This window comes from Sciurus vulgaris (assembly GCF_902686455.1).
Source record: "Sciurus vulgaris genome assembly, chromosome: 9".
NCBI classification, from domain to species: domain Eukaryota; kingdom Metazoa; phylum Chordata; class Mammalia; order Rodentia; family Sciuridae; genus Sciurus; species Sciurus vulgaris.
Window position 1 is genome coordinate 86437520 of NC_136469.1, and position 23813 is coordinate 86461332.

Consider the following 23813-nt stretch of genomic DNA (forward strand, 5'->3'; position numbering starts at 1 on the left):
ATGAAAAGAAACCAAACTTCAAATTTTTAAGAGATGATAGCAAATGACAAACTGCCATTTAAACACATGGTGACTATCATGTGTGGTCTCAATGAAGTGTTTTAAAAACTGTGGACATAGACACAACATCTCTGTCCCCAAAATAAAATGAATGATTTATCAGTCCATATAAAACTTTTGAGTGTAGCTTATAAATTCAGTAGCTTAGTAATAATTTTTAAAAAGAATCTTTCCTTTGAAACACCCACAATAACTTAAAGGAGAAGAAAGAATCCTCAAAATCAGAGCTTACAAGTGGTTTGTTACAATCTGCCCCCAAACTATCAGCAGCACATGCTTTTGCCAAGTCAGTCACTTCAGTTGTTAATTTTACGAGGTCATCATATGCAGTCTTCTGGAGATACTGAGAAAAGGTAGCCATTACCCTAAAATAGAAAACACAGAAACAAGTAGCACAATAAAACTTTAAAATAAAACAGGTTGCTGTGCTAGAGAGCAAATCACATAAGTGTATATAGTCTATGTTTTCTATATATTTCTTATAGTTATCTAAAAAGCCTATTCATATGAGGTATTATCTGAGACCTAATCAGGCACATGTAGCTTCGTAGGCAGGGAGGACAATATTTCCACCATGTCCAAATGTATCCGGGTACGTGTCAGTAGATGCACACATATAGCACAACACAAACATGCAAATTATATACTAAATAGATTTAATTTTCAAGACTAGGCTTTGTATAAGTCCTTTGAGTTATTTAAAACAAAAACAAAAACACATACCTCATTTAATTGGGCTGTAGGAAGATAATGACCTTTAAAAAAATAGACTATTTTCTCAACTTTTTACAAAATTAAAAAAAAATATTAAAATGTTCCCAAGAAACCGCAGAACAATTTCCTATGTAAAGGGAAGTTAGTAAGTGAGCTGCCAAAGTAACTATACAATAGTCCTTTCCATCATTTTCCAGAGTTTCTGGGTAGTATGAGAATTCCAGAGCTTAGCTGTTCATCAATTAGATATTAGCCATATGTGACTATATGTATTTAAATAATGTAAATTTAATTAAAATTATATTTGTTTAAATTAATATAAATTTATATATTTAAATTAAATTTAACTAAACTTACTACAATTTGACATTTTATTCCTCCATTGCACTTGCCATATTAAAAGTACTAAATAGTCACATGTGACCAGTGGCTACCATATTAGATAACGCTGAAACAGAATACTGCCCTCAGTACAGAAAATGCCAAGGTGTAGCAATGCTCTCCAATCTCCACCCTGATGACAGGAAAATATAAGACCTTTAGAGTAATAAGAAATGAAATCAGAAACTGTAAATATCTCTTCCATATTTTAACTTACAGGTCATTGAAATGTTGTTCCCCGAATTCTTTATATCGAGTAATAATCTCACTTTTGTCTAGGGGAAAGGAGAAGAAAAAATACAATATGTGTTTAAATATTGAAAAAAAAAAAACAATCAATTAGATACTTTTTATATTTCTTTTCATTTAACATAGGTTACTCATTTGTTTCAAAATAGTGGATTCTGATTCCTACAGAAAGTCTTAAGATGGCAATCTATATTTTCTGCAATTACAGATGAATTATTCAATCACCAAGAAATTTATTTAAAAGTCATTAAATGTTTATATCTTTATATTCTAATTTGGATAAGATCTAATTCTCTTATAATGCCTATAAACAGCAACTGAAAAGACAACTTAAATACAAATGGAAGTTCTACACAAGAGTTTTCAAATTTTAAATAAAGCAAGGTAGGCCTTTGAGAGAGCTGTGAATCCTGACTTCTCTGTTCTATGAAGTTTAAATCACTCTACCTGGCATTTCTTCATGACACAAAAGAAATTACATTCACTAAATAATTCTCACCATTTTGTTTTGTTTAAGATATTTGAACTATTTTAATTAAATAACCACAAAAGTATTCACAAAAACAAAATATCACATTCTAGATGTAACTGCTAAAGGAAAACTTAATTCTTTAAATAAGTGAAATTTACTGAAACTTTTACTAGCAAAACAAAAGTTGAACAATGGAAAGACAGAATTCTTACCTGCATCTCGACGAAATACACCCCTGGAATAAGCAGAGTTGAAGAGAAAGAGAAGGGAAATAAAGGTTACCCATGTCATTGTGCCAAAGGCTTGTGGGGTTGATAGAGAAGGTAGGATGAATGCAGGGAAATTAGCCCTCATATACTTCTTTAACCAATAATTGTAGATTATTAACTACATATTATCTACATATTAACTACAATAATTGTAGATTAACTATTGTATTTCATTGACTCCCAACTGATTACAAAATCATAAGATTCTTGCTACAAAATGGTTTGACTAGATTCTTTGCATATATTTGCCATCTGGAACTGTTTTCTCCATGAGACTTTGTCAATTTATTAAAGTCATGTAAAACATCTTATCAAATTTTACATAACAGTTTAAATGATTTGTACCTATTATTCATCACCACATTCTTTATCTGCTGTTAACCATTTGAAAATTTTGGTTTGTGATATTTGCAAAAATGCAACCAACCCAATGATTCTGCTTAGAAATGAGACGTATTAAATAAGAGTTAAGATTCCAAATATGCTTTTTTATCTAAAGTAATAAATTTAAACACAGAGATGTCTCATAGGCCTTCTATTTATTTTGAAAGTGTCTGTCTGAAAAAAAGTCTAATTTTTGCCTCAAACACAAAGTAGGAGAAAACCATAGCAATAAAAACAATTAAAATATTTACAATTTCCATGTTTCCAACACACCTATGGCCTTATTATTAAGCCAGTTATTTAACTTAACTTAGTAACTATGTCAGTCAAAATATGCATAGCACACATAGGTACAGAAACAAATACTTAAGAGAAGTTTTATAATGAAAGAAATATATTTTCTATGACCTTATTTTAAATAATTATGCAAAGAGGCTAGAATAGATGAAATAGACAAAGGAGTTTTATTGTTGTTTTTCTTTTTGTTTATTGGTTTGATTTTGTTTTTGTTTTCAGTGACTCGAGGGAGTCCTGAAAGGGAGTACCAGCCTTGTCTTTCAGGCCACAGATGAACAAAAGTTAAAGAATATTTGCTTATGGAATTATTTCCATTGGAGAAAATTACTTTTTAAAAATCCAGAAAACTTATATTGGAAAAGAAAAAAGGAAATGGACCTAAACTTCTAAATAGAGAAAATAATTCTTCCGTTGTTAAATATGAATTTTTCCTTTAAACTGCTACAAGGAATGGATGATATTTATTTGATGTCCGGGGCCAAACCTAGTCTTTTCCTGATGTAAGCCCAGATGAATAAGCAAGCATGCAATTGTCATCATTGAATATATTTACATTACTTATTCACAAATTCAGGTCTTTGTCACATATACTTTACACTTTTTTTCATTTAACAAACAAAAATAATACCTATCTACTTAGTATTGTAAAAAGGTATGCAATACAATGATAAATATCAAAAGACTTTAAAATAAGATTCATTACAATAGAATAGGAACTTTGAATTGATTTTCCTCTATTTAATGCAGGTTGAATAGCCTTAAAATACAAAATGATAACACCTGAAAGAATATTTCCTTAACAGTACTAACATGGTGATTTGTATGTGTGTATCCTTAATAATGATTAATGGATAATTGAGAAATTAAAATACTTAATTCTTAACTCTTTCTGCATACTTAAAATTCATATTAGTTAATAAGAAACATGAGAACATTTGCCTTCCGTAGATTCTCAAAGTAAGAATTCCAGCATTTTTCTCTGAAAACCCTGGTGTGAATTCTGCATGTACATTCTATACTGGGAGGAATAAAGCCACATCCTTGTTGGTTATTTCTAAGTATCCTGTTCCTTATATTTTTAGATTCTGTATTTAGTAAATCATCAAAGAATGTTGGTATGAAGGTAAATTCAAATATTTAAGGTAAGAATTCTAAATATGGTTTAGTTCTAAATATGGTTTAATCTAGTTTCCCTAAATAGAAAATATAGTTCCAATGATTTTTAAATGTTTACTCATGTTTATCGGAGAAGTTTAAAGATAGAGAATAGTTAAGAAAACTACTTTATTTGGAAAGTGTAATTGTGCATTAATCACTTACAAGAGAAAAAAAATGCCCCAATTGAAAAGCAAATATACCTGAGCATTAAACCTCGGCCTTTATTCCTTTTGTCCTTTGTTTTTCATTCTTTTGACAAGATGGAAAAGGGAACTTTGGAAGTGTATGAATTATCCATTTCCTTCCCACCTCAATCTCCCACCCTCCTTCCACCCTGGGATTCCTCAAGCCTCTCACAGAGTCATTCAAACCAGGCTTGCCCTCCACCAGGAAATCTTCTTAGCCCAGCCTTTATGCCACATCCCTCTGAGAGAGATTACTACCTATGGATTTCCTCTTGGAAATAAAGTGAAACATGGTCATGAAATATGGCAACAATGTCTAATACATCCTCAGCATTTAAGGGACTTTCTGAAAACAACCATTGAACCTATATTCATTCCAAAATACAGGAAATTTGGATTTATTTAGAGAGAAGCCAGGAGAAAGGAGAATCTTTTGCTAGCATTCATTCCAGATACAAAAGACATATGCAGACCCCACCTATCATGAATTGCCTGAAGTATATTCTAAAAATTACTGAAGGATAGAAAAACAAAAGATCTAAGAATCAAACTAACTAATGGAAACATAATAAGAATTTAAATTTCATATTCACTTATGGAGATATATGTCCCCCAAAAATAAGACAGTTGCCCAAAATCTATAAACTTATACAGACTTTTCCAATGCACATAAAAATTGTTATTTAAACATCAGATTTGCCCACATGACTCCCATAAGTCATTAATGCTTCCAAAATATCCACTTGTATTAGTGAGAAATGCAGAATTTACTGAATGTTTCATTGGGGATGAGAAAGAGAAAAGTTCACATCACAAAAACTAAGGTAGAAGGGCGAGTTTATGGTGCAGTCAATAGTCACCTCTTCTTTAACTGGTCCACTGAGAGAGGAAATATTTTGAAAGATGTCTAATTAACAACCAGCTCAACTTATGAATCCCAAAATGACTATGTTAGACTTGTAATATTCCAAATCAAGTTCATGGAAAATGAGTGAAGAAAAAAAAAAAGTACACAGTTCACAAAGATGGTGTTCAAGTCTAGGAAATCAATAGGAAATCAACCCTCAACAACCTATTTCTTACTGACCTCTGCCCAGAGAAAATCATACCTGGAGCTGCAGAGAAAATGGAAAGAACTGTCCAAATTGCAGTTTCAACTGTTGAGATTGAATGGGAGTCAGGGGGTAGGGACACTCAGTATTTTCTTTGTACTGGTGAACACACTCAACTATGGTGATGACATTAACAGCAGAAATTATTTTAAGATGGTTATCTCCTACATTGATGAGAGTGTAAAGGGCACCAGCATGACAAGAGGGGCTTGAGTAGACAGCACATCATTCATAACACAGACTATTGTTGCTTTTGTTTTATTTCACCATTTGGGAAGTTAAGCCCTTAGAAGTAACATTTATGAAGGCAGTGCACAATAGGGGTGCCAATCATTGCAAAAGTCCCCATTCTCACTCTAAAGGAACTGGAGCAGTTGAAAAAAATCAACAGGTTTCTGGATGAACTGAAGCAAATAGTACCATGATCCAACACTTGCCTGATGCAGAATCAGAAGAAAAGACTTTTAAGGCTAGACTTAAGGTCAGTATCCCACTTTCTGTGGTTGGATCCTATTCATTGTTACGAACCAACCGCAATAAAGTCAGAGGCCACTTCCACCCATGGGTACAGTGGAGATGGAGAACTCAGAACACAATTTTCTGGAGCTGAGAAGAATTCCCATCACTGACATACTGGATCTCCAGGGAGTGATCAAGGATCTTCACTGTGAAAACTTCCATTCTGACAGGCCTAAAAGAGGAGGCAGGAAAGTGGAGAACCACAACCTGAATGAAAACTGCATCTTGCTTGGAAAGAAAGCTGAGCTCTGCCACTGCAAAAAACTATTGCAAAAATGCAGGCACTCTAGATGCAGGGCAGGAATGGCCAGGTGAATGAACCTGGGATGCCACACACTAAGGAAGAAGACAACATCTCAAATAAGTATTACAGCTCTGAGTTTTCATGAGATTGCTGGACAGGTGCTCGTCCACATTTTTCTCTGTCTGAATTTTAATTTTTTTTTTTTTTAGGTTTAAATGTGGTAGGTTGTTTTTTGTTGTTGTTGTTGTTGTTGTTGTTGTTGTTTTTCTGGTATAAAATACTTTTAACATTTGTATTTCACTGCTACGTTATATTTTGGAAGGGGAACTTTTTTCTTCTTCCTTAACTAATCACCAATGTTAGAACTGATTTCCAAGAATCACTCAGAATGTATAGTTCAATTTGAATTTCTTTGATTTAGTTGGCCTAAGAATTACATTGATAAGCAGTCTTGATTTACATCTAGAACACTCAGACTTACCCAGAATATTCCTATGTAGTAGAGACATATATCTAGTGATATAAAATGCTGTGCTGGGCCTGGGCTTGTGGCTCAGTGGCAGACTGCTTGCCTAGCACATGTAAGGCACTGGGTTAAATCTTCAGCACCACATAAGAACAAATAAATAAAATAAAGGTATTGTGTTCATCTTCAACTAAAACAGATATTTTTTGAAAAAAATAACTGTGCTAACTTGGTACTAAACTATTTACATATCAAGTCACACCATGTAGAGACAATTAACTTCCTCCATTTTATGTTTGTATACAACATCTAAAACCAGTTTTGCTGCTATCACAATAACATTACTTCATATATACATATGCAGATTTGTTAGTGAAATAAAATACAATAGAATTATGTAATGAGATAAATGTTTACACTTAAATGGCTCTTTAAATTTTTTTTGTTTTAATTCATTATATATGACAGTAGAATGCACTTTGTTACATCATATATAATGGAGTATAATTTCTCTTTTTTCTGCTTATACACTATGTAGAATATCACCGGTCATAGAGTTATATATGTACATGGGTACATATATAATGTTTGATTCATTCTAATTCTTACCAAACCCTTACCCCCTCCGCTCCCTTCACTGCCCTCTACCTAAAGTAAAAATACTTCCCTAGCACCACCCCCATTGTGAATTAGCATCCACATATCAGAAAACATCTGGCATTTGGTTTGTGGGATTGACTTATTTCACTTAGCACGATATTCTCCAGTACTATTCATTTACCAGCAAATGCCATAATTTCATTCTTCTTTAAGGTGAAGTAATATTCCCTCATATATATACACTACATTTTTTTCTTTATCCATTTATCTGTTGAAGTCACCTAGGTTGGTTCCATAGTTCTAAAAGCACACTTTTACGAATACCTTTTTTTAAGTCTCTAGATTCTCATACTAGGTAATTTTTAAAACCACTCTGTAGAATATATACCACAAGCCAATTTATTTAGTGTCCTCTAGTAAAACTGTTACTACTGTGCTATAAAGAAAACCAAAGCAGCTATGAGCTCCAGTTTTCATACTGCAATTAAGTCTGCAAACTATTTTTACTCAAGTAAATTAGAAAATACTGTTTTAAGGAAAATTGGCAGTTGACCTGTTCAGAAATCACCCTGTTTGTATTTCCTACTGCACTCTTAGTGCATTTTCTGTATCCTAAGATGTACAAGATCCCCCTCAGCAATGGAAATTGGGGTCTTTGGTAGGCATGTTCCTGAACCTAGACTTGTCCCTGAACAGAGTTCCTGCCCCCATAGCTCCACTCTCCAGGAGGCCCAAATGCCTACCAGTTCTCCCTATCTTGGATTTCCTCTAACTGTTTCCTTATGGAGTAATTTTTCTGTTAGGAGGAAAATAGCAGTGGTCATTTTTAAATCACAGTGCAGACTGTCTCCTCTATTTTCAGCCATTGTATTTTCTTCATCTATGGAGCATGATTTTCTCCATGTGTAGAAGAAGAATGAAAGACATGTCAAATCTGCAGCATAAGCTGATCAACAGGTGCCCACTGTGCACTGTGGCCTTGTCCGTCCCCTCTCCTGCCCTTTCTTCCAGTGTCTCCCTGTGACCTACTTCAGGGATCACTTTTTTTAAAAATCATTTATGTTAGTGTTAGGAAATTTGACCACCGAGAGAGCCTGCTGAAAGGAGACAACTCACTAAGAGGAGGCAGGTGCTAGTTCAGTACTATCATTTTGCTACAGCAAATGTTGAGATGGAGAAAATGCTTCACTCAAGAATGAGAGAGCAATTTTTGTTGTCGCTGTTTTGACCAGGAAATATAAAACGAAGTCAGTGTGGATCAAGAAATATTACTTACAAAGGTGTACTACAGAAAATACAGTCTGCTGGTCTAACTTTGCCCCTTCATTGTTGCATAATTGTGAATGGTCAAAGACTGTATGTTCACACTCTTTGTGTGAAGTTCTGACCAAGAAAAGTCTTACGTGACTTCAGGGTACATCCATGCAGAGTCAATTATTTGAGTTATTTTGACATTTATTAACTTTGCTAGGAAAAAAACCTGTAAAAAAGAAAAATAAATATTCAAGTGATCAATGAAAACCCTATGTATGTTTGAGTAAACCTGCATGTTGAAAGAGCTGCCACCTAAAAATGGTTATGATGGATAAGAGGGCTTACAGTGCCACACTTCTTAGTCCCTTGTTGTTTTGCTACTCAAATCTAAATGCATGCTTTTGCTGATATTGCTTGTTTGCGAAAAGATAATTTGTACCTATAGAATTGTATTTTGAAAACACTTATTTTACACAACAATTTTATATTTATTTAAACTAATAATTTACTACTGTCTGGGTATTTACACACACACACACACACACACACACACACACACATGCACACAAAATCACCAGTTTGGCTTGTCCCTCCTTTTAATTTCCATTCCCCCATACCTTCCTTTTTCTGCCCTTTTCTCATTTTAGATGGAGACTCGGATTTTCGTCTATTTCCACTCATATTCCCTATCCATTTTCTTCAAATTTCTTGATTATTTACTCTGTAGTTTCAGTTCAGCATAATTTCTAGCTTCAGCCTTGGATATGTAGATCTATGTATATTTCAATGTCATATGAATCAAATGGGTCAAATTATCCTTAAGGATCCTTCTCCCTTGAATATTTCATGATTCCATGCTTCCCATGTGAGAAAACTGGTAGGAAAGAATATAACAAGTTAGGAATTGGGACTCAAGTTGGAGAGCTTGTCCATTCCTAAGCTGCACAGTTGCTTTGCAGGCATTACTTCCTATACAGCTCAGCTTAACATTTTTAAGAAATGAAAAGTGAATGCACTGTTGAGAATCTATTCACATTTCACGTTTTTCCAAATGCAATTCAAGACACTTATGAACTAAAAGAAGTTTAAAGTTATAAAAGTAAATTTTAATAACTCGTACTAAGGTTAAATAGCTACAATGTTCCCCTCCTTAAATTTTAGTGGATCGAACTCAGAATATTTTAATAATGGGGGTAAAAGAATGTTTTCCTCCTCACTTTCTTCTAAAGATTTAGAGATTGTTAGGTGTTTTGTGATCTTCTAGTGCTAGTCCTTAGCTAAGTCCTTCCCAACCTGCTACCCTGCTGAAGCTGGGAATGTAAGTCATGGAATTCTCATAACTTTTCAAGTGGCTACATATGGGCTAACATTGAAAAATGGATTATTTATCTAAAAAGAACCTTGAAACGTTTAAAAAATAGACTAAATAAATAAGTGGCCTTTATGCTCTTTTTTTTAATTAGGTGAAAAATTCATCTCTAGCTCAATTATAGTAAAACTACTTAATGTAAATGTTTTAAAGTGATTTTTAAATATTATTATCGTATGTATAAGTTTTGAATTGTTCAAATTAGTTTTTAATTATATAGACATGGAACAGAAAAAATTGTCTTATAAGAATAATATAGTACTTATTATTCTAAAATTCTAAAAATTCTCTTACTAGAATAATAATGTGGGTTGGAAGGTATTTTGCAAAAATAGTTAACTTAATACACTGTGACAAGTACACATTCAAATAGAATTAAGAACTAATTTCAGTAATGTTAAGATGTTAATAATTATGCTATCCTTTCAAAATGCTTTCTTCTGATTTATAGTTGTAACAGCAAGTATATTTAGCATTAATAGCTTAAATAAGTAGTTTAAATAATATAATTACTATTTCAATGCAATTTTAATTTTTTATTTACACTATTTTTTCATTCATGCATTAAAATTATGTTAGCCCTTCTGCATTTACTGTCTTAAAATGACTATATTGTATAGCTGTATTGTTTTGTACATCTGTATTGTATAGCTGCAAAAAGGAGTTCACAGATATATGGAATGTTGGGGAGAAGAAAAGCACATCAGGAATTATGGTATCTAAAGCAAGTATTGTCCTGGCATCACAGCAAACACTTGGTTTGGATTATTGCTTTAAATGTAATTTAATACAACTTGACTCATACAGCATGGAGATATATACAGATCTACATGTTCAAGTCTGCAGCTAGAAACTACACTGAACTCATTCAACTACAGAGTAAATAATTGAGAAATGTGAAGTAAACAGGTAACTATTTAAGAACCAGTGTTTTGTTGATAGAACAGGAGGAACTAAATAAAGTTTCATACTTTTCAGTTGTGTCTCTTATTCAGGTTCAAAATTTATTGAGTATCCTACTAGACTCTGAAGATGCAAAGAGTTAATAAGGCACAGTCCCTGACTTTAAGGAGCCCACAGTTCAAGAGAAGTGGAATATAATTATACTGCAACACTATAAGTTACTAAGCATGTAGAATACAAGTTAGGACTTGCATAAATGAGATTTGTGAGTTCTAACCTTTTAGCAACCTATGAAATTAGACTGTTGAATTTCAAATTTGTCACCGAGTTCATTTTTACTTGTGAAAGAACTTTGCCTGCAGAAATGGAATGAGTTGGCAGAGTACTGAGGGAAGTAAGGAGGATCAAAGATGTGCAATTTCTATATGTTTGATGAAAGATTTAAGGAAAACAGAAAGATAGCAGTTTAGCTGGAAGTGGCGGTGTTCACAGCTCCAGGACTCGGGACTCAAACAGCAAGGAAATTACTTCTCCTCGAGGTGAGTGAAAAGGGATAGAACACCCCACTGATACTCAATATTGAACAGAAAGCCTTTAAACTTGGAAAAGTTGGGATACACCAACAAGGCCAAGGAAGTGAATTGGAGCTGAGCTGCAGGTGGGAGCTGGGGGTGGAGAAAAAAGAAAAGGAAAGGTCTGAAAAGATCTATAAGTCCTGGAATACCTTGGTGTGGGGAACCCCAGGATCAGAGGGGCAGACTGCTCAGAGGCTATTTGGCCAAATAAACTGGTCCACAAAAGGCAGGGTCAGCCAGCCACACACAGGGAGCACAGACAAAAATCTCCAAGTAAAAGCAGTGGAGCTCAGACCTAGTGCTTGGATCCAGGAATTCCAAGTGGAAACCAGCATGTGAATCCAGCAGATGCCAACCATGAGATCTAAAGTGTGCCTAGCAAAGCAGGAGAATCTCTGGCATGGAGATCATATTGCCTGAGGGCATTACAGATCAGAGAGGCCAGAGAAAGTCTGAGCCTTGTTTCTCCACTCCATTAAATCAGCAGCGAGCAAGATGAGCAGCTGGGAGAATCTAAATGGGGCAGAGTGACTGAGTTCAGTGCTCAAACCTCCCACTTGAGAATCCAAAAAACAAAAACACTCAGTATCTCTCAAAAACAGAACTGGTGAAGGACCAACTCCCTCTTTCCTGAGGCAGTGCCCTGTGGACAGCAGTGGGATATAGTCCTACAAGCAAGTTGATCCATTAATGCCTGAAAAACCCCTCATAAAAAACACCTGGGAAAATAACCAAACAAATCCCCACCCCAGGGAACTTCACTTGCAGCAACAGATCTCAAAGAGAATCCTCAGGGAGCCAAGCTGCCAGCACCTTCCACAGATCCTCACACCATCTGGGAAGCTGAGAAAAGGAAAGACAGTTCAGTGCAGACAAAAAAAATAATAATAAAATAAAATTTTAAAAAATCTTTCATTGACTATTTTGCCACTTTGTTTTTGCTTTTGGCACATATTTTTTGTTTGTTTTGTTTTTAAATGTGTACTGATTGACAAATGATGGACATTTACACATTTTTTTGTTTTATCTTTTAATTTTTTAAAAAAATTTGTTTTTAATTTAATTTTATTTTTATTTTTATTTTTTCTTTCACTTATCAAATTCCTTTGAGTCTCCTTCTCTCTTTTCCTCCACTAACAGCCAATCTCTAATGTTATCTCTTCCACTCATTATTTAATGTTTTACCTCTATTTTTTGCTCCTTCTCCTTCATAATCCTCACATCCTACATCACTTCTATTATATCCCTGGTCATCATGTGATTATAAACCCTTATGCAAACTTACTGACACCAAGGGTAATAACTAATCATATCATTTCTCAGTATTGTAACAACCAACATCGTAGATTACAAGAGCTATTTGGTTTAATGCTATAAATTGTTTGCATCAGTTTTTGTTACTATCTCTCCCTAAACTCTGAGATACCGAAAACCTTCAGGGACACTATAATTCCACAAGGTAGAAATTCTACTGCCTCAAAAAACAACTGTTAAGATGGGTAGGCATACAAACAACCTGGGGAAAAAAAAGAGAACAAATTGCCTCAAACAAACCAAAATACATCAAAAACAGATTCCATTAACACCACAATGGAGGAAATGTCAGAGAAGGAATTCAGATGTACATAGTTAAACTGATAGGTGAGGTAAAGGATGATGTAAGGAAGCAATTACAGGTAACAAACAAATCCTTGAAATGAAGAAATCAATAATCAAATAAAAAAATCATTGGAACATATCACCAGCAGGACATCCAAAATGGCAGAAGACAGGAGGTCAAATTCCTAGCTGCTCCATGGCATGAAACCAAGAAAGCAGACAAGCAGCTTCTTTACAAGGTGAGAGAACCTAGAAGAAGTGGGTGTACTTTACTGGAACCTAAAGTTGGACATTCAAAGCAGACCAGGCTATTTATATCCAACAGGAGGTTGGATATAATAGCAAAAAGAAAAGAAGTCCCCAGCAGCACAGCAGCTGGGCCAGAAGCTCCAATGAGACAGGTTCCCCTGTGAGCATATTAGAGGGATAAAGGAATTAAAGTAACCCACATTTTTGGGAGGCCCAAGATGTGTCTGAATACAGAGTGTTTAGAGACCAAAGATATTGCCCAATGAAGTCAAAGGACATGCTGCACGATATCAGGGTATGCAGAAAGAAGCTACCATCTCTCCAGGCAGTATGTGGAGGACAAAGGAAGAAACCAATTTGCAGCTACAGCATGGGGAAGCCAATTCCTGGCAAATCTGAGTTTGCCCCAAAATACAGGCCCAGTAAACACATGCTGCATGACATAGAGTGTCCTTAAATGACCAGAAGAAAATAAAAAATGGAGAGAAGTTTACACAGGGGACCAATGGTTGTGGAAACACACCCAGCTCTACCTCTCCCCTTCCAATCTGACTGCTCACAGGACCATCTGGGGGAGACACATCTAGCTGGGAACTTGGAAAGGCAGGGGTGAAAGAAATTGTTTGGAGACTGAACTCCAGACTAGAAAACATGGGGTCAGCAGATGATATAGGGGACTAAGGATTGGGTCTCCCACCACACAAGTGGAGCACAGAGGAATCCTTGGGGTAAAGTCCTCCAGCATGGCAGGATGTACTGGGAGCTGGAGGTGCTCTGATTTTAAAATCTCCAGACCAACTGGTATCCATGAAGAGCCTGAAGCCTGCCTCAGCCTACACCCTGCCTCCAGGAGCTCCACCTGTGGGATTACCTCTCTCACTCCAGCAATCCAGAGGGTGGAGCATCATGCTCCAGAAGACCCCGCCTAATACTGCTGAGAAGAGAAGCTGAGAAAATTTTGAACTCCAACAGAAAGAATTCTTTAACTTTTCATCAAGATTTTTTTTTTCTTTTCTTTTTCCTAATTCTGACCTTAATGGCACATGGACATTTATACAGTTTCCTGATTTTTTTTTTCCTCATCTCTAGCATTTTTGAGGCCAGTTTGTTCACATGAATTAGTTTCTTGTGAACTAGGATGTCTATTATATTTTAGTTTTGTTTTGTATTCTTTTATTTTTATTTTTAATTTTTTACAAATTTTAACTTTATATATATTTTTTTACTCCTACTTGTTTTCCTCGATTCTCTCTTTTCTTCCACTAACAGCCAATTTCTATTGTTCATTTTCACTCTTCCTTTAATCTTTATTTCTGTCTTCTCTCCTCTTTCCTCATAATCATCACATCCTATATCACTTCTGTTTTCTCCCTGTAAACCATTTGAAAATGTAAACCCTTTTGTAAGCTTGATGTTTTTATTATAGGCAATAACTGATCATATCATTTGTTTATTGTGATAATTAACATTGTAGACATCATAGTATGAACTATTTGGTTTAATGCAGTAAATTGGTTGTAGTTATTATTTGTCTCCCACTAAACAGTGAGGTACTGGAAACCTTCAGAAACACTATAAGACACACAGTGTGTGTGTGAGTGTGTATGTGGGTTTAACCAGATTTAAACATTACACCATGTATACCTGTATCACTACATTACATGATATCCCATTAATGAGCATAATTTGTTTTTATTAACCAGTTAAAAATATATTTAATTTGAATTTTTATAAGTATCTATGACAATTTCAAATTTCAGATATTCTCACAATAGATCTGAAATCGAACCCACTATTTTATATTAATTTGCTACTTTAAGAAAAATAGTATGTGTGTGATATATACCCGAAGCTGCACCTGCATTTTTATTTCTTTGCTGTTTATTCACGGAGTTCATTCAAATGTGTGTTTAGTGTGGGCTATATTTTCCACTGTTTCAAGTGTCTCTTCAAGGTACCATATGAGATATTACTATGCATTTGTTAAGAGGACAGACATGAAAATAGGCTTCCCAAATTCAAATACGAACTCCACTACTTACTATTTGTGTGGAATTGGGTAAGTTATTTCAACACTATAAACCTTGATTTTCTCTCCTGATAATTAGGGATAATATTGATTAATAGGGGGCTATAAGGGCTAAATTAGTTAAGACATGTCAATATAAACAGTACCAGGCACAAGTTGACACTCAGTGAATTTTAACAAACATTATCATTAGTCCTGTGAGAGAAAGCAGACTGGGACCAGCATAGGGTCTTCTTTCAAAAATATTCAAGTGAGATTGCTATTGCAGTTGTAGCTGGGCATGGTGGCACATGCCTGTAATCCATGGGAATAGCTACTCAATTTGTTTGTTTTTTAAATTAAGTATCTTTTATAAAATGAAAACTGATCATATCACACTCCACTGGATGTGCATTATTCTTCAAGTTTAATATGCTATTGGTTGTAAAAAAAAAGGATCAATTTAATAACTGTTGGAAAGAAAAGGAAAAAAAGTAAAAGATGCAAAACACTAAAAATCAATTGAAAGAGCATCTTAATTTATAAATGTTACAGTGATAAAACAAATGTGCATCTGAGATTAAGGAACTGTGACATCTTAAAGGTCATCTTTTCAAATCATATTTATTTCTGTTCACCAGGATTATTCAGGCTAGTCAGTTTGGTGTAAGAGTATAAATCTAAATGGCCCTGTTCTTAGAAATTTATAGCCTTAACTTTTTCTGGGAAAATCTAACAAAAAAAGTTGCTTGACTGCTTTAAATAATTAATTATTCCAACTTAACATTGATCATCTGATTTTAGTATCTCAGAGATCACACATACATTCTCATATACTCTTATCAATTCTGAATATACATCAAATTTATAGATCACTGTATTCCGATGGTCTGGTCTCAATTTAAGGAATTATAAAACTAACTTATAGCAAATTATGTGGTTACCTCAGCAAGCTTTCTATTCCAACAAAGAAATTGTAAAGCTAATGAAGTCAGGACACGATTTAGGAGAATTTAATTCAACTCAATTCACGTTTAAATGAAAGATAGTTTTGACTTCAAAATCAGAGTTCTTAACTACTCCTCTGTGTTGCATGCCTTAGAGTCACAGAAATGACATACTGTTTCCACATGATAAACACTGATCATTTAAGGCCCTTAGAACTCTTTGAGTTTCCCTAAATATTAACCAAAGGCAACAGGCAGGTGAGTAAACATGTGACATACATCACTGAAATCCCATAAGACATTATATTAATATTTGCTATTACAATTTGAAAATGGAAGTCTCATGAAGAATTCAGATCTTCCCTGGAGTATCCTTCTTATTATACTCTGAATTTCCATCTTCCTTTTCAAAACCTTCAATGGACCTTGTTCCTTTATTATAAAACATTTCTCACTGAAGACTGTAGGCTCTTCGAGGATTGGAACATTTCCCATCTTAATTCTTACTTTATCTCCATTGGGTAAAATACTGCACATTCAGTAAGTATTTCTTAAATAAGTGAGCACCTATGCAACAAGTGTTTCCTGAAATTAAACAAAATTTTTAAAATTATTTTTTAAAAAAATATCTGATTTTCTACTGTTTTTTTCTTCTTGGAACAAAATAAATACATTTAATAGAGAGAAATGTTACCCAAAGTATTTTAAATGATCAAATTATTGCTTTTAGAAATGGCTTGATTCCTGTACATATGGCAAATGACCATCTAAATCTTCTGAGTCAAACTAAATTTTTATATAATTCTACTCTTTTCAATACTATCTTCAGAAAAAGATAATTGCATAACACTTTCAAAATAAAGATAACAGCATACATATGACTTAGTGTTCTACATTTTAAGTCTTCCCATTTAAATTCGCACAGAAAAAAGAAATCTTTTGTTTGACATTGATTTTGCTCAAAATATGATCCTCATAATTTAATTAAACAGTCAATAGTCCTTTATTTCACAACCTAACAAGAACTGTAATACTACAATCTATGCAATAAAATTACTTCTATAACACTGAACACAATTCTTCCAACAGCACTTGAAGGCAATGAGGAAAGCCCAGCAAGAAGAACAAACTTGCCCAACTTAATATGTTAGTAATCTATCCAGTCAGAATGAAAACCTGGTTCTTCTAAGTTGAACTCTACTATCTTCTCATTATCCTAGTATTCATTTAAAATAGGTTACCCATAGAAGAGTAGATTTACTAATACTACCCCAAAATCCAAGAAATGTGTATGTTAAATACACTTGTCAAATAAAAGGTTGTCAGAACATCTGCCAAAATAAGGAAAGCTTTATTTTTATATCATGTGAAAGAATGAAAGGAGATCACAACTAATAGAAAAGAACAATTGTGGTTCTGTTACACATTATAAAGTGAATTGCAAATCTGTCTTTTAGAAACTGAGAACTTTATCACATGAAAAATGGGAAGGGGGAGCCTGAATGAGAAAATTGAAGGTACTCATTGAGTATATGTTCTTGCACATTAAACCCCTATGTAAGAGTTTGATGAGGTTCAATCTCAACCAATTTATCTTAAAAATTTTCTTTGAAAGATGAGTGCTTGTTGACTGGTGTACAAAAGACCTTTCCAATTAAAAGTGGAATATCTAGTTTATAAGATGAAATTAAGATCTATTTCCATTTCATCAACAAAACCATGAATGCCTAAACTTGAGTTTAGCAATCAAGTCACAAGCCCAATCCTATCACTTACAAGGAGATCAACAAGGATTTCTATTAACCGCATTCAGTCACCTTTCATTCAGTTGAATAATCTGAATTAATATTGAATTGTAGAAAGATAATTTAAAGTGGTGGAGCATTAAAAAAAAAAAAAAAAAAAGCAAACAAGATAGAGTCACCCAGCTTCAAGAACCAAGTAACTTGAAGCAGAATTACATGATTACCTGAAACTCAAGGTAAACGTTAATGATTCAAACCTGGGCCTCAAATTAATAAAATTGTGCTTCTGCTAAAAGGAAATCAAGGTTATCATTGCTTCTCTAAACAAATTCTAAAGCCCACGCATGGTAACCTTTGAAATTTTAAACAGAGCATCACCAGAGTTGCCCTGATTGGATTACCTTACATGCCACAGGTCATAGAACTTTGCACAGGCCATTTTTGTGTGGAAACTGGTAGATATTGCATCTCTTTAAGTTAAACAAATCCTTGGACAAACACACCTGCTGTTCAAGGGGTATTTACCCCTGAAACAGAAAATTTCACAGGTTAGGACTACAATCAAAGAGTACAGACCAAATCTTAGTGTCCTCATGTTGAAAAAGTATCAATATTTCCCATATTTTCTGTCACCCACATTTTATATAAAAAAGATACCTCTACCTTTCTGCATTATTCTTCAAGAGAATGATCCTGTATGATCTCGAACTATAGCTATTTAAAAATAATGTTAAAATATCTTATGTTATCATAAACTTCATATGCTTTGTTTTATAATATTCTGTGTTGAAATGTAAAGGTGTTCTTAAATTTCTGACAGTGTAATTCTGTTTTTCTACTGGATTTTCTTAAAACATTTTAGGCTTATGTTTAGAGGAAAAAATGTAAATTCTTGATCAATTAAAGCCACACGATTTTATTTCAAAAGCACTTTCATTTAATTAAATAAATGAAAGTAATTGCCTGTAAATAATGAAAATAGTGTTTATAATATCAATATTACTGGGCTGTGATCACTACCATTTATTCCAAATCAAAAATATTAATGAGATAATGAACAGCCATGGTAAATTCTAAGAAGATCCACTTATCCCCTCCTTACTGAGAATTTTAACGTATTTGTGCTTAACATCTTTTTGTTCTAGGTTGTTCTCTTACTGGAGACTAGGCTAAAAGTAGGGGAAATTCAGAGTAAATATAACAATTAACACTGCAAAAATTGCCTTATTCCAAACACTGGGATAACACCATAGCCAGTGATAGGGACAATTCAATTAAGTCACTATTATCACTCTTTCATTTCCTAACTTTCTAACTCAATAAAAGGCAAAGAAACGATGTAAAACTTGAGGTCTGAACTCTAACCTAAACATCCATTTGATAAAGGTCAGGTTCTATGACCACTCCATAATGCAAGAGATCATTCCCTCTACACCTCAATCTAACATACACATTATTAAAACTGGTTGATCAGCTGCATAGGTATTCCAGTTGTTTACTGTGTGTTGAAAAGGGTTTTTAAACAACTTTACTCTTCATGTCATTAGGTAGATCATGGACCACCCAGTTCACCACAGAACCTCACTCCCAACAGTCCTGCATTGGCCTAATTCACACATTTGTGTCACGTCTACCCTCTTCATTGTTCTGAAACTGCATTCAAGTCACTACTCAATTCCAATGAGAAAGAATTTGCTACATGTTCCATGCATATGAAAGGACAATCAATGTCATTTGATTAGCCTCTTTCATGTTGAACTCAGGGAAATCATATTCTTTTTTTTTTTTCATATTTTTATTGGTGCCTCATAGTTTGACATCATGGTGGGATTCGTTCTTACATATTCTAAATGTGCACAATAAGGCAACATAATTTGACCAATTATCTCCAATATTGAAATCATATTATTCTTGTTCTCCATCTTCATTGTGAAAAACATTGTTCACTTATTTGCTGACAACCCTTTGTATCATTTACCTTTTTACATATTTGTCCCTTGTTAAACAGTCAATAAGTCAGTTTTTAATTCTTTCGACCTATTTGTACTTTCTCTTACTCTCAGTTCTATTTTGTTGTAGTGATGTATTAAGGAGTAGATCTACTTTGAACACAAGCTATCTTGCACATTTTTCCCACAAATACTTTTCTGGAATATGATATGCAATTGTTATCTTCCATTCAAATACTTATGGCTCTGGACAGCTTTCCTTACACCATGTGCCCATGGAGGAGTCAGTACCCAACACCTGAATAAGAGAGGTGTCTGCAGGTGAGCTATAGAGCAACTGTGCTCTCAAGACATTGCACAGAGAAGGCAGAGTCCCATGGGAAGTTCTATTTAATTTTATTTGACCAGAGATGCCAGTTGAATCTCAGTGGAAAAGAAATATAATTACCTCTTCAAGAAAACAGTCTTCTGGCTCCTGCACATTACAGCAGTTGGGTTAATCTGGATAAATTCACCCATGCATAGGTATCAATTTTAGGTACATGGGCCATGCTCACCAAACTATCAACACAGGTTACCTCCTCACTTAGTGTATAGGAGGTAGACAAAGCTGTACCCATTTCCTTGCCAAGAGAAATCAGTTCTTCAGTGGAGAGATAGAAGGCTATCTTTGAGAGCTTTATGAGACAGTTTAAAGAACATACATTTGATTCTGAACAAAAGCAGGTTCCTATTGTCCCTGGAATAGCCATTGAAACTAGATCCTCCAAGGAAAGTCAAAATAAGTAAAATGTGCTCCCTACTCTCAGAAAATGGTGGAGAAGTGTCTCCTTACCATCTTCCTGTACCCTGCCTCCTATAGCTCTGCATTTTTGCTTATTTCTTGGTTATCTCAGAAACTCTTAGATTTGCCTGTCCTGTCTCACCTGTGGAGCTCCTTGGCAGCAAATGCCTTGACTTGTCACTGAAATTCTTTTCTAGTTTGTACTAAAGAGAGAATTTGATAGACACATGTTGGCAATGAGATGAAGGAAAATCAGGTCTTTAATGGACTGGGTTTAAATTCTCAACTAATAGCAAGATGGCAGAAATACTAAAGTCATACTTTTTAAACCATGTTTTGTTTGGAAGATGTTCACTGTCAACAAACATGATATCAACACTAGCATGATAACTAAGAAAATCTGAATTAATTGCATATTATTCATGAATGCTTACAAGAGCAATCAAGGAATAAATGTTAATATTAAGCAAATCGAGAGTTAAGGTAGGCTCAAATCCTGAGCAAAGCATCTCTTTCTCAGGAAATGATAATGACCTTTAGTTTGCTCCATCCTAGTCCCAAACAAGGCAAAATCCAGGGATCCTGATTTGGGAGTGAGAAAACCAACTTCAAATAACTTCAAATAGAAAATAAAGCATCAGAGAACCAGTTTGTTCAGAATCCTGTATCTTTTCCCATTTCTAACTTCATTTTTGATAGAGGATTTAATGTGACAATTCAATGTAGATTGTTGGTTTTTGTGGTTTTATTCTTTCCCACAGTTTGTGAACTGCCATAACTAAGGCTGACTTGTATTTTATCTCTGAGGAATTTTTATTTTGCCCCGCTCACAAGTGCTAGCACACTTGTATAAGCAACCAACTGGTATTTCAAGCCATCCTTCCCCAAATTCTGCAACTGTTCCCATTCTCCTTGGATCCTCCTGAGGTTTTTCTCAGTTGTCTCATTGAATTTGTCTCCCAGAAAGTAAGAACAATCACAGTTACAAACATTTTATCTAAGAATCAATCATAAACTCCTTGTCAATTTGTCCAATAGCTTCTCTATCTACAGAACATTTTCAGACTCTCCTTATTATGTGTTAATCACTAAATGCAGAGCACTTTTTACATGTGTGTAAGAATTTGAATTTTTCAATTATATATTTTTTGCTAAAATTTGAATGTCCAAGATTTTCATCATTTTGTACACTTTTTTGTAGCTTTAAGAATTTCAAAGTGCAATTCTGATTTTATGTTGACAATGACTATATTCCTGTCTCAATTCAAATGGCCAGAGTAATTGTTATCTGCATTTTTAAGGAAACCAGCCTTGTGAACTTAAGTGATTGCTTGGAATGACCCAACAAGTATAACTGCAGATCATTTTAAATGGAGTTGATCTTTATCTTTTTTCATAATTTAAGTTCGGAACTTAGGGGCTCCAATAGTCATCTTTAAATATTTCATGGACTCTCTCACATGGCATAAAACTGGACATCTACCAAGTGACCACCAGAAAGAACTACATATCAGGTATAAATGATAGGGACAAAATGTGTTTCCTTTAAAAAAAAAAAAAAAAAGAATTTTCTAGCACCAGGATTCATTAAGAACCAGGAGCAGACTGTCTTGTTGGGGAAAGTGACAGGGAAGGAATTAAAAGAGCCAGGTCTTCTTGATGGAGGGCAGAAGAGACTGGACACCTGTGGAATTCTCAGGAAGCAGGGTTATTGACTGCAAAGTCCAGAGAGTCCATAGAATAGTCTAAAATATTCTCCTCTGGACAATGAGTCTAGAAATTCTTTGAACTTTATACCCAGTGTTGAGGGGACTGGAGGGTTGGAGGCTCTACACAAGAAAACTTAGATAATATCATTTGTACAACAAGCTTACAGACTTTAACTTTATCATACCTTTTGTGTGCAAACCTGGCATTTACAAGAAAGAGGAAGTTTTAAACCACAATTCCCTTTGCAGACATCCTTCCTGTTGATACTTTTTGTAAAATTCTTTCTGACCAGAGGAGAAGCTTAATTATGGCAAGGATTTTCTTGTTGGGGGGTCTTGGGTCTGCTTCATTCCCCACTTTGACAACCTTTACTTAATTATTTAAACCAAAGATCGTCATGGTCCTCTTGGCTTAATGCTTTATATAGTGTCATAACCTTAGTTGTTCTTCTGACAGCTATTTCTATCGTAGACCCAATAGTTGTAATGTAAAGAGGAGTCAAATATGGAAATAATAAACAGGTTAATAGCAGAATACCTACTATGCCAATTAAGCTTTGAAATCCACCAAGAGTTGAAAATCATCCTCCAATTAGTGAGATTGAATCCCAAGCTTTAATGCTCTTCCAGGTTTCAACTGGCACATGTGCTAGTTTTCCTATATTGCTGGCTGTGTCTTTAACTGCCTGTCCATTGTCATCTATCCGGATGCAACAGTCTGAACTGTTGAACTTTGCACATATGTCCCCTTCTTCAGTCAGTAGGTAATCTAATGCCAAGTGGTTTAATAAATAGTCACTCACATCTGGGTCTATTGAGTAACTAGGAAGTCAAAGGCTATAGCCATCTTTACTCCAAGTTTATTGACCTCCTAGATTAAGTTTCAAATGAACCCTAGATTCTCATACAAGGGGATCCTTAGGTCTTTTTCAGAGACAAATAGTCATTCAATTATAGCATCTCTCTTGTGGGGCAGATTATATATAAAATGCATATATATGCATATATGTATTTTTAAACATCCCTTAATTATAATAGATTAACTTGACATAGTTCACATGATTTCCATTATTAGGGCAGGAGTGAGATAGAGCCCCCTAAGATTATCAATGGAAACCAAACTAAGAGATAGGCCAACATATGGTCTGAACAGTATAAGTTAACAATGTCAAACAAATAACACTAAACCAACCTTAGAAAAACCTATGCAAGCAATTTTAAAAAGTATAAATAAAATTTTATTACCAGGAGTCTAGTCAGTAGGAGTTACCATTATCAAACTTGTAGCAAAAACGAAGCAGAGAACTATATATATGGCTAGAAGTAAGGACTGGCAATGTATTACAGCATAAGAACTATCTCAGAGGATGAAAAAGTCCGTTTGTCCTGGTGGGAAGTTTACCTTCCACCATGCATTGCTCAGCCAGCCCATGAGTGGCTGAAGCAGGGCTATAGTTTCCTCAACCTTCGACCATGTGCAGGCTAGTCAGCTTCCAGAGTAACTAGAGCAGGGCTTTTGTCCTTCTGATCCTCAAGTTTCTCCATTGCTTCCTTCCTCTGGATGGACAGCTTAAGGGGTGCAGTGGATTCTGGAGTACACTATCAGTCCATG

The 23813-nt window shown here is 34.6% G+C and overlaps 2 protein-coding genes and 1 pseudogene across 3 annotated transcripts in view; all 3 read right to left on the minus strand.

Annotated features, from left to right (window-relative positions):
• The window catches only part of LOC306668992 (albumin-like), a 117450-nt gene extending 115265 nt beyond the window's left edge, over positions 1–2185 (minus strand). The window contains exon 1 of the mRNA XM_079152722.1: positions 2089–2185. Within this exon, the coding sequence (XP_079008848.1) occupies positions 2089–2167 (79 nt within the window). The 5' untranslated portion in view covers positions 2168–2185. The remainder of the gene's footprint in view (positions 1–2088) is intronic.
• The window catches only part of LOC306669271 (albumin-like), a 120019-nt pseudogene that overhangs the window by 14811 nt on the left and 81395 nt on the right, over positions 1–23813 (minus strand). The gene's annotated exons all lie outside the window — the stretch shown is intronic.
• LOC306668993 (albumin-like) overlaps positions 1–23813 on the minus strand; it is a 120148-nt gene that overhangs the window by 13509 nt on the left and 82826 nt on the right. The window contains exon 3 of the mRNA XM_079152723.1: positions 293–425. Coding sequence (XP_079008849.1) covers positions 293–425 — 133 coding nt within the window. The remainder of the gene's footprint in view (positions 1–292; positions 426–23813) is intronic.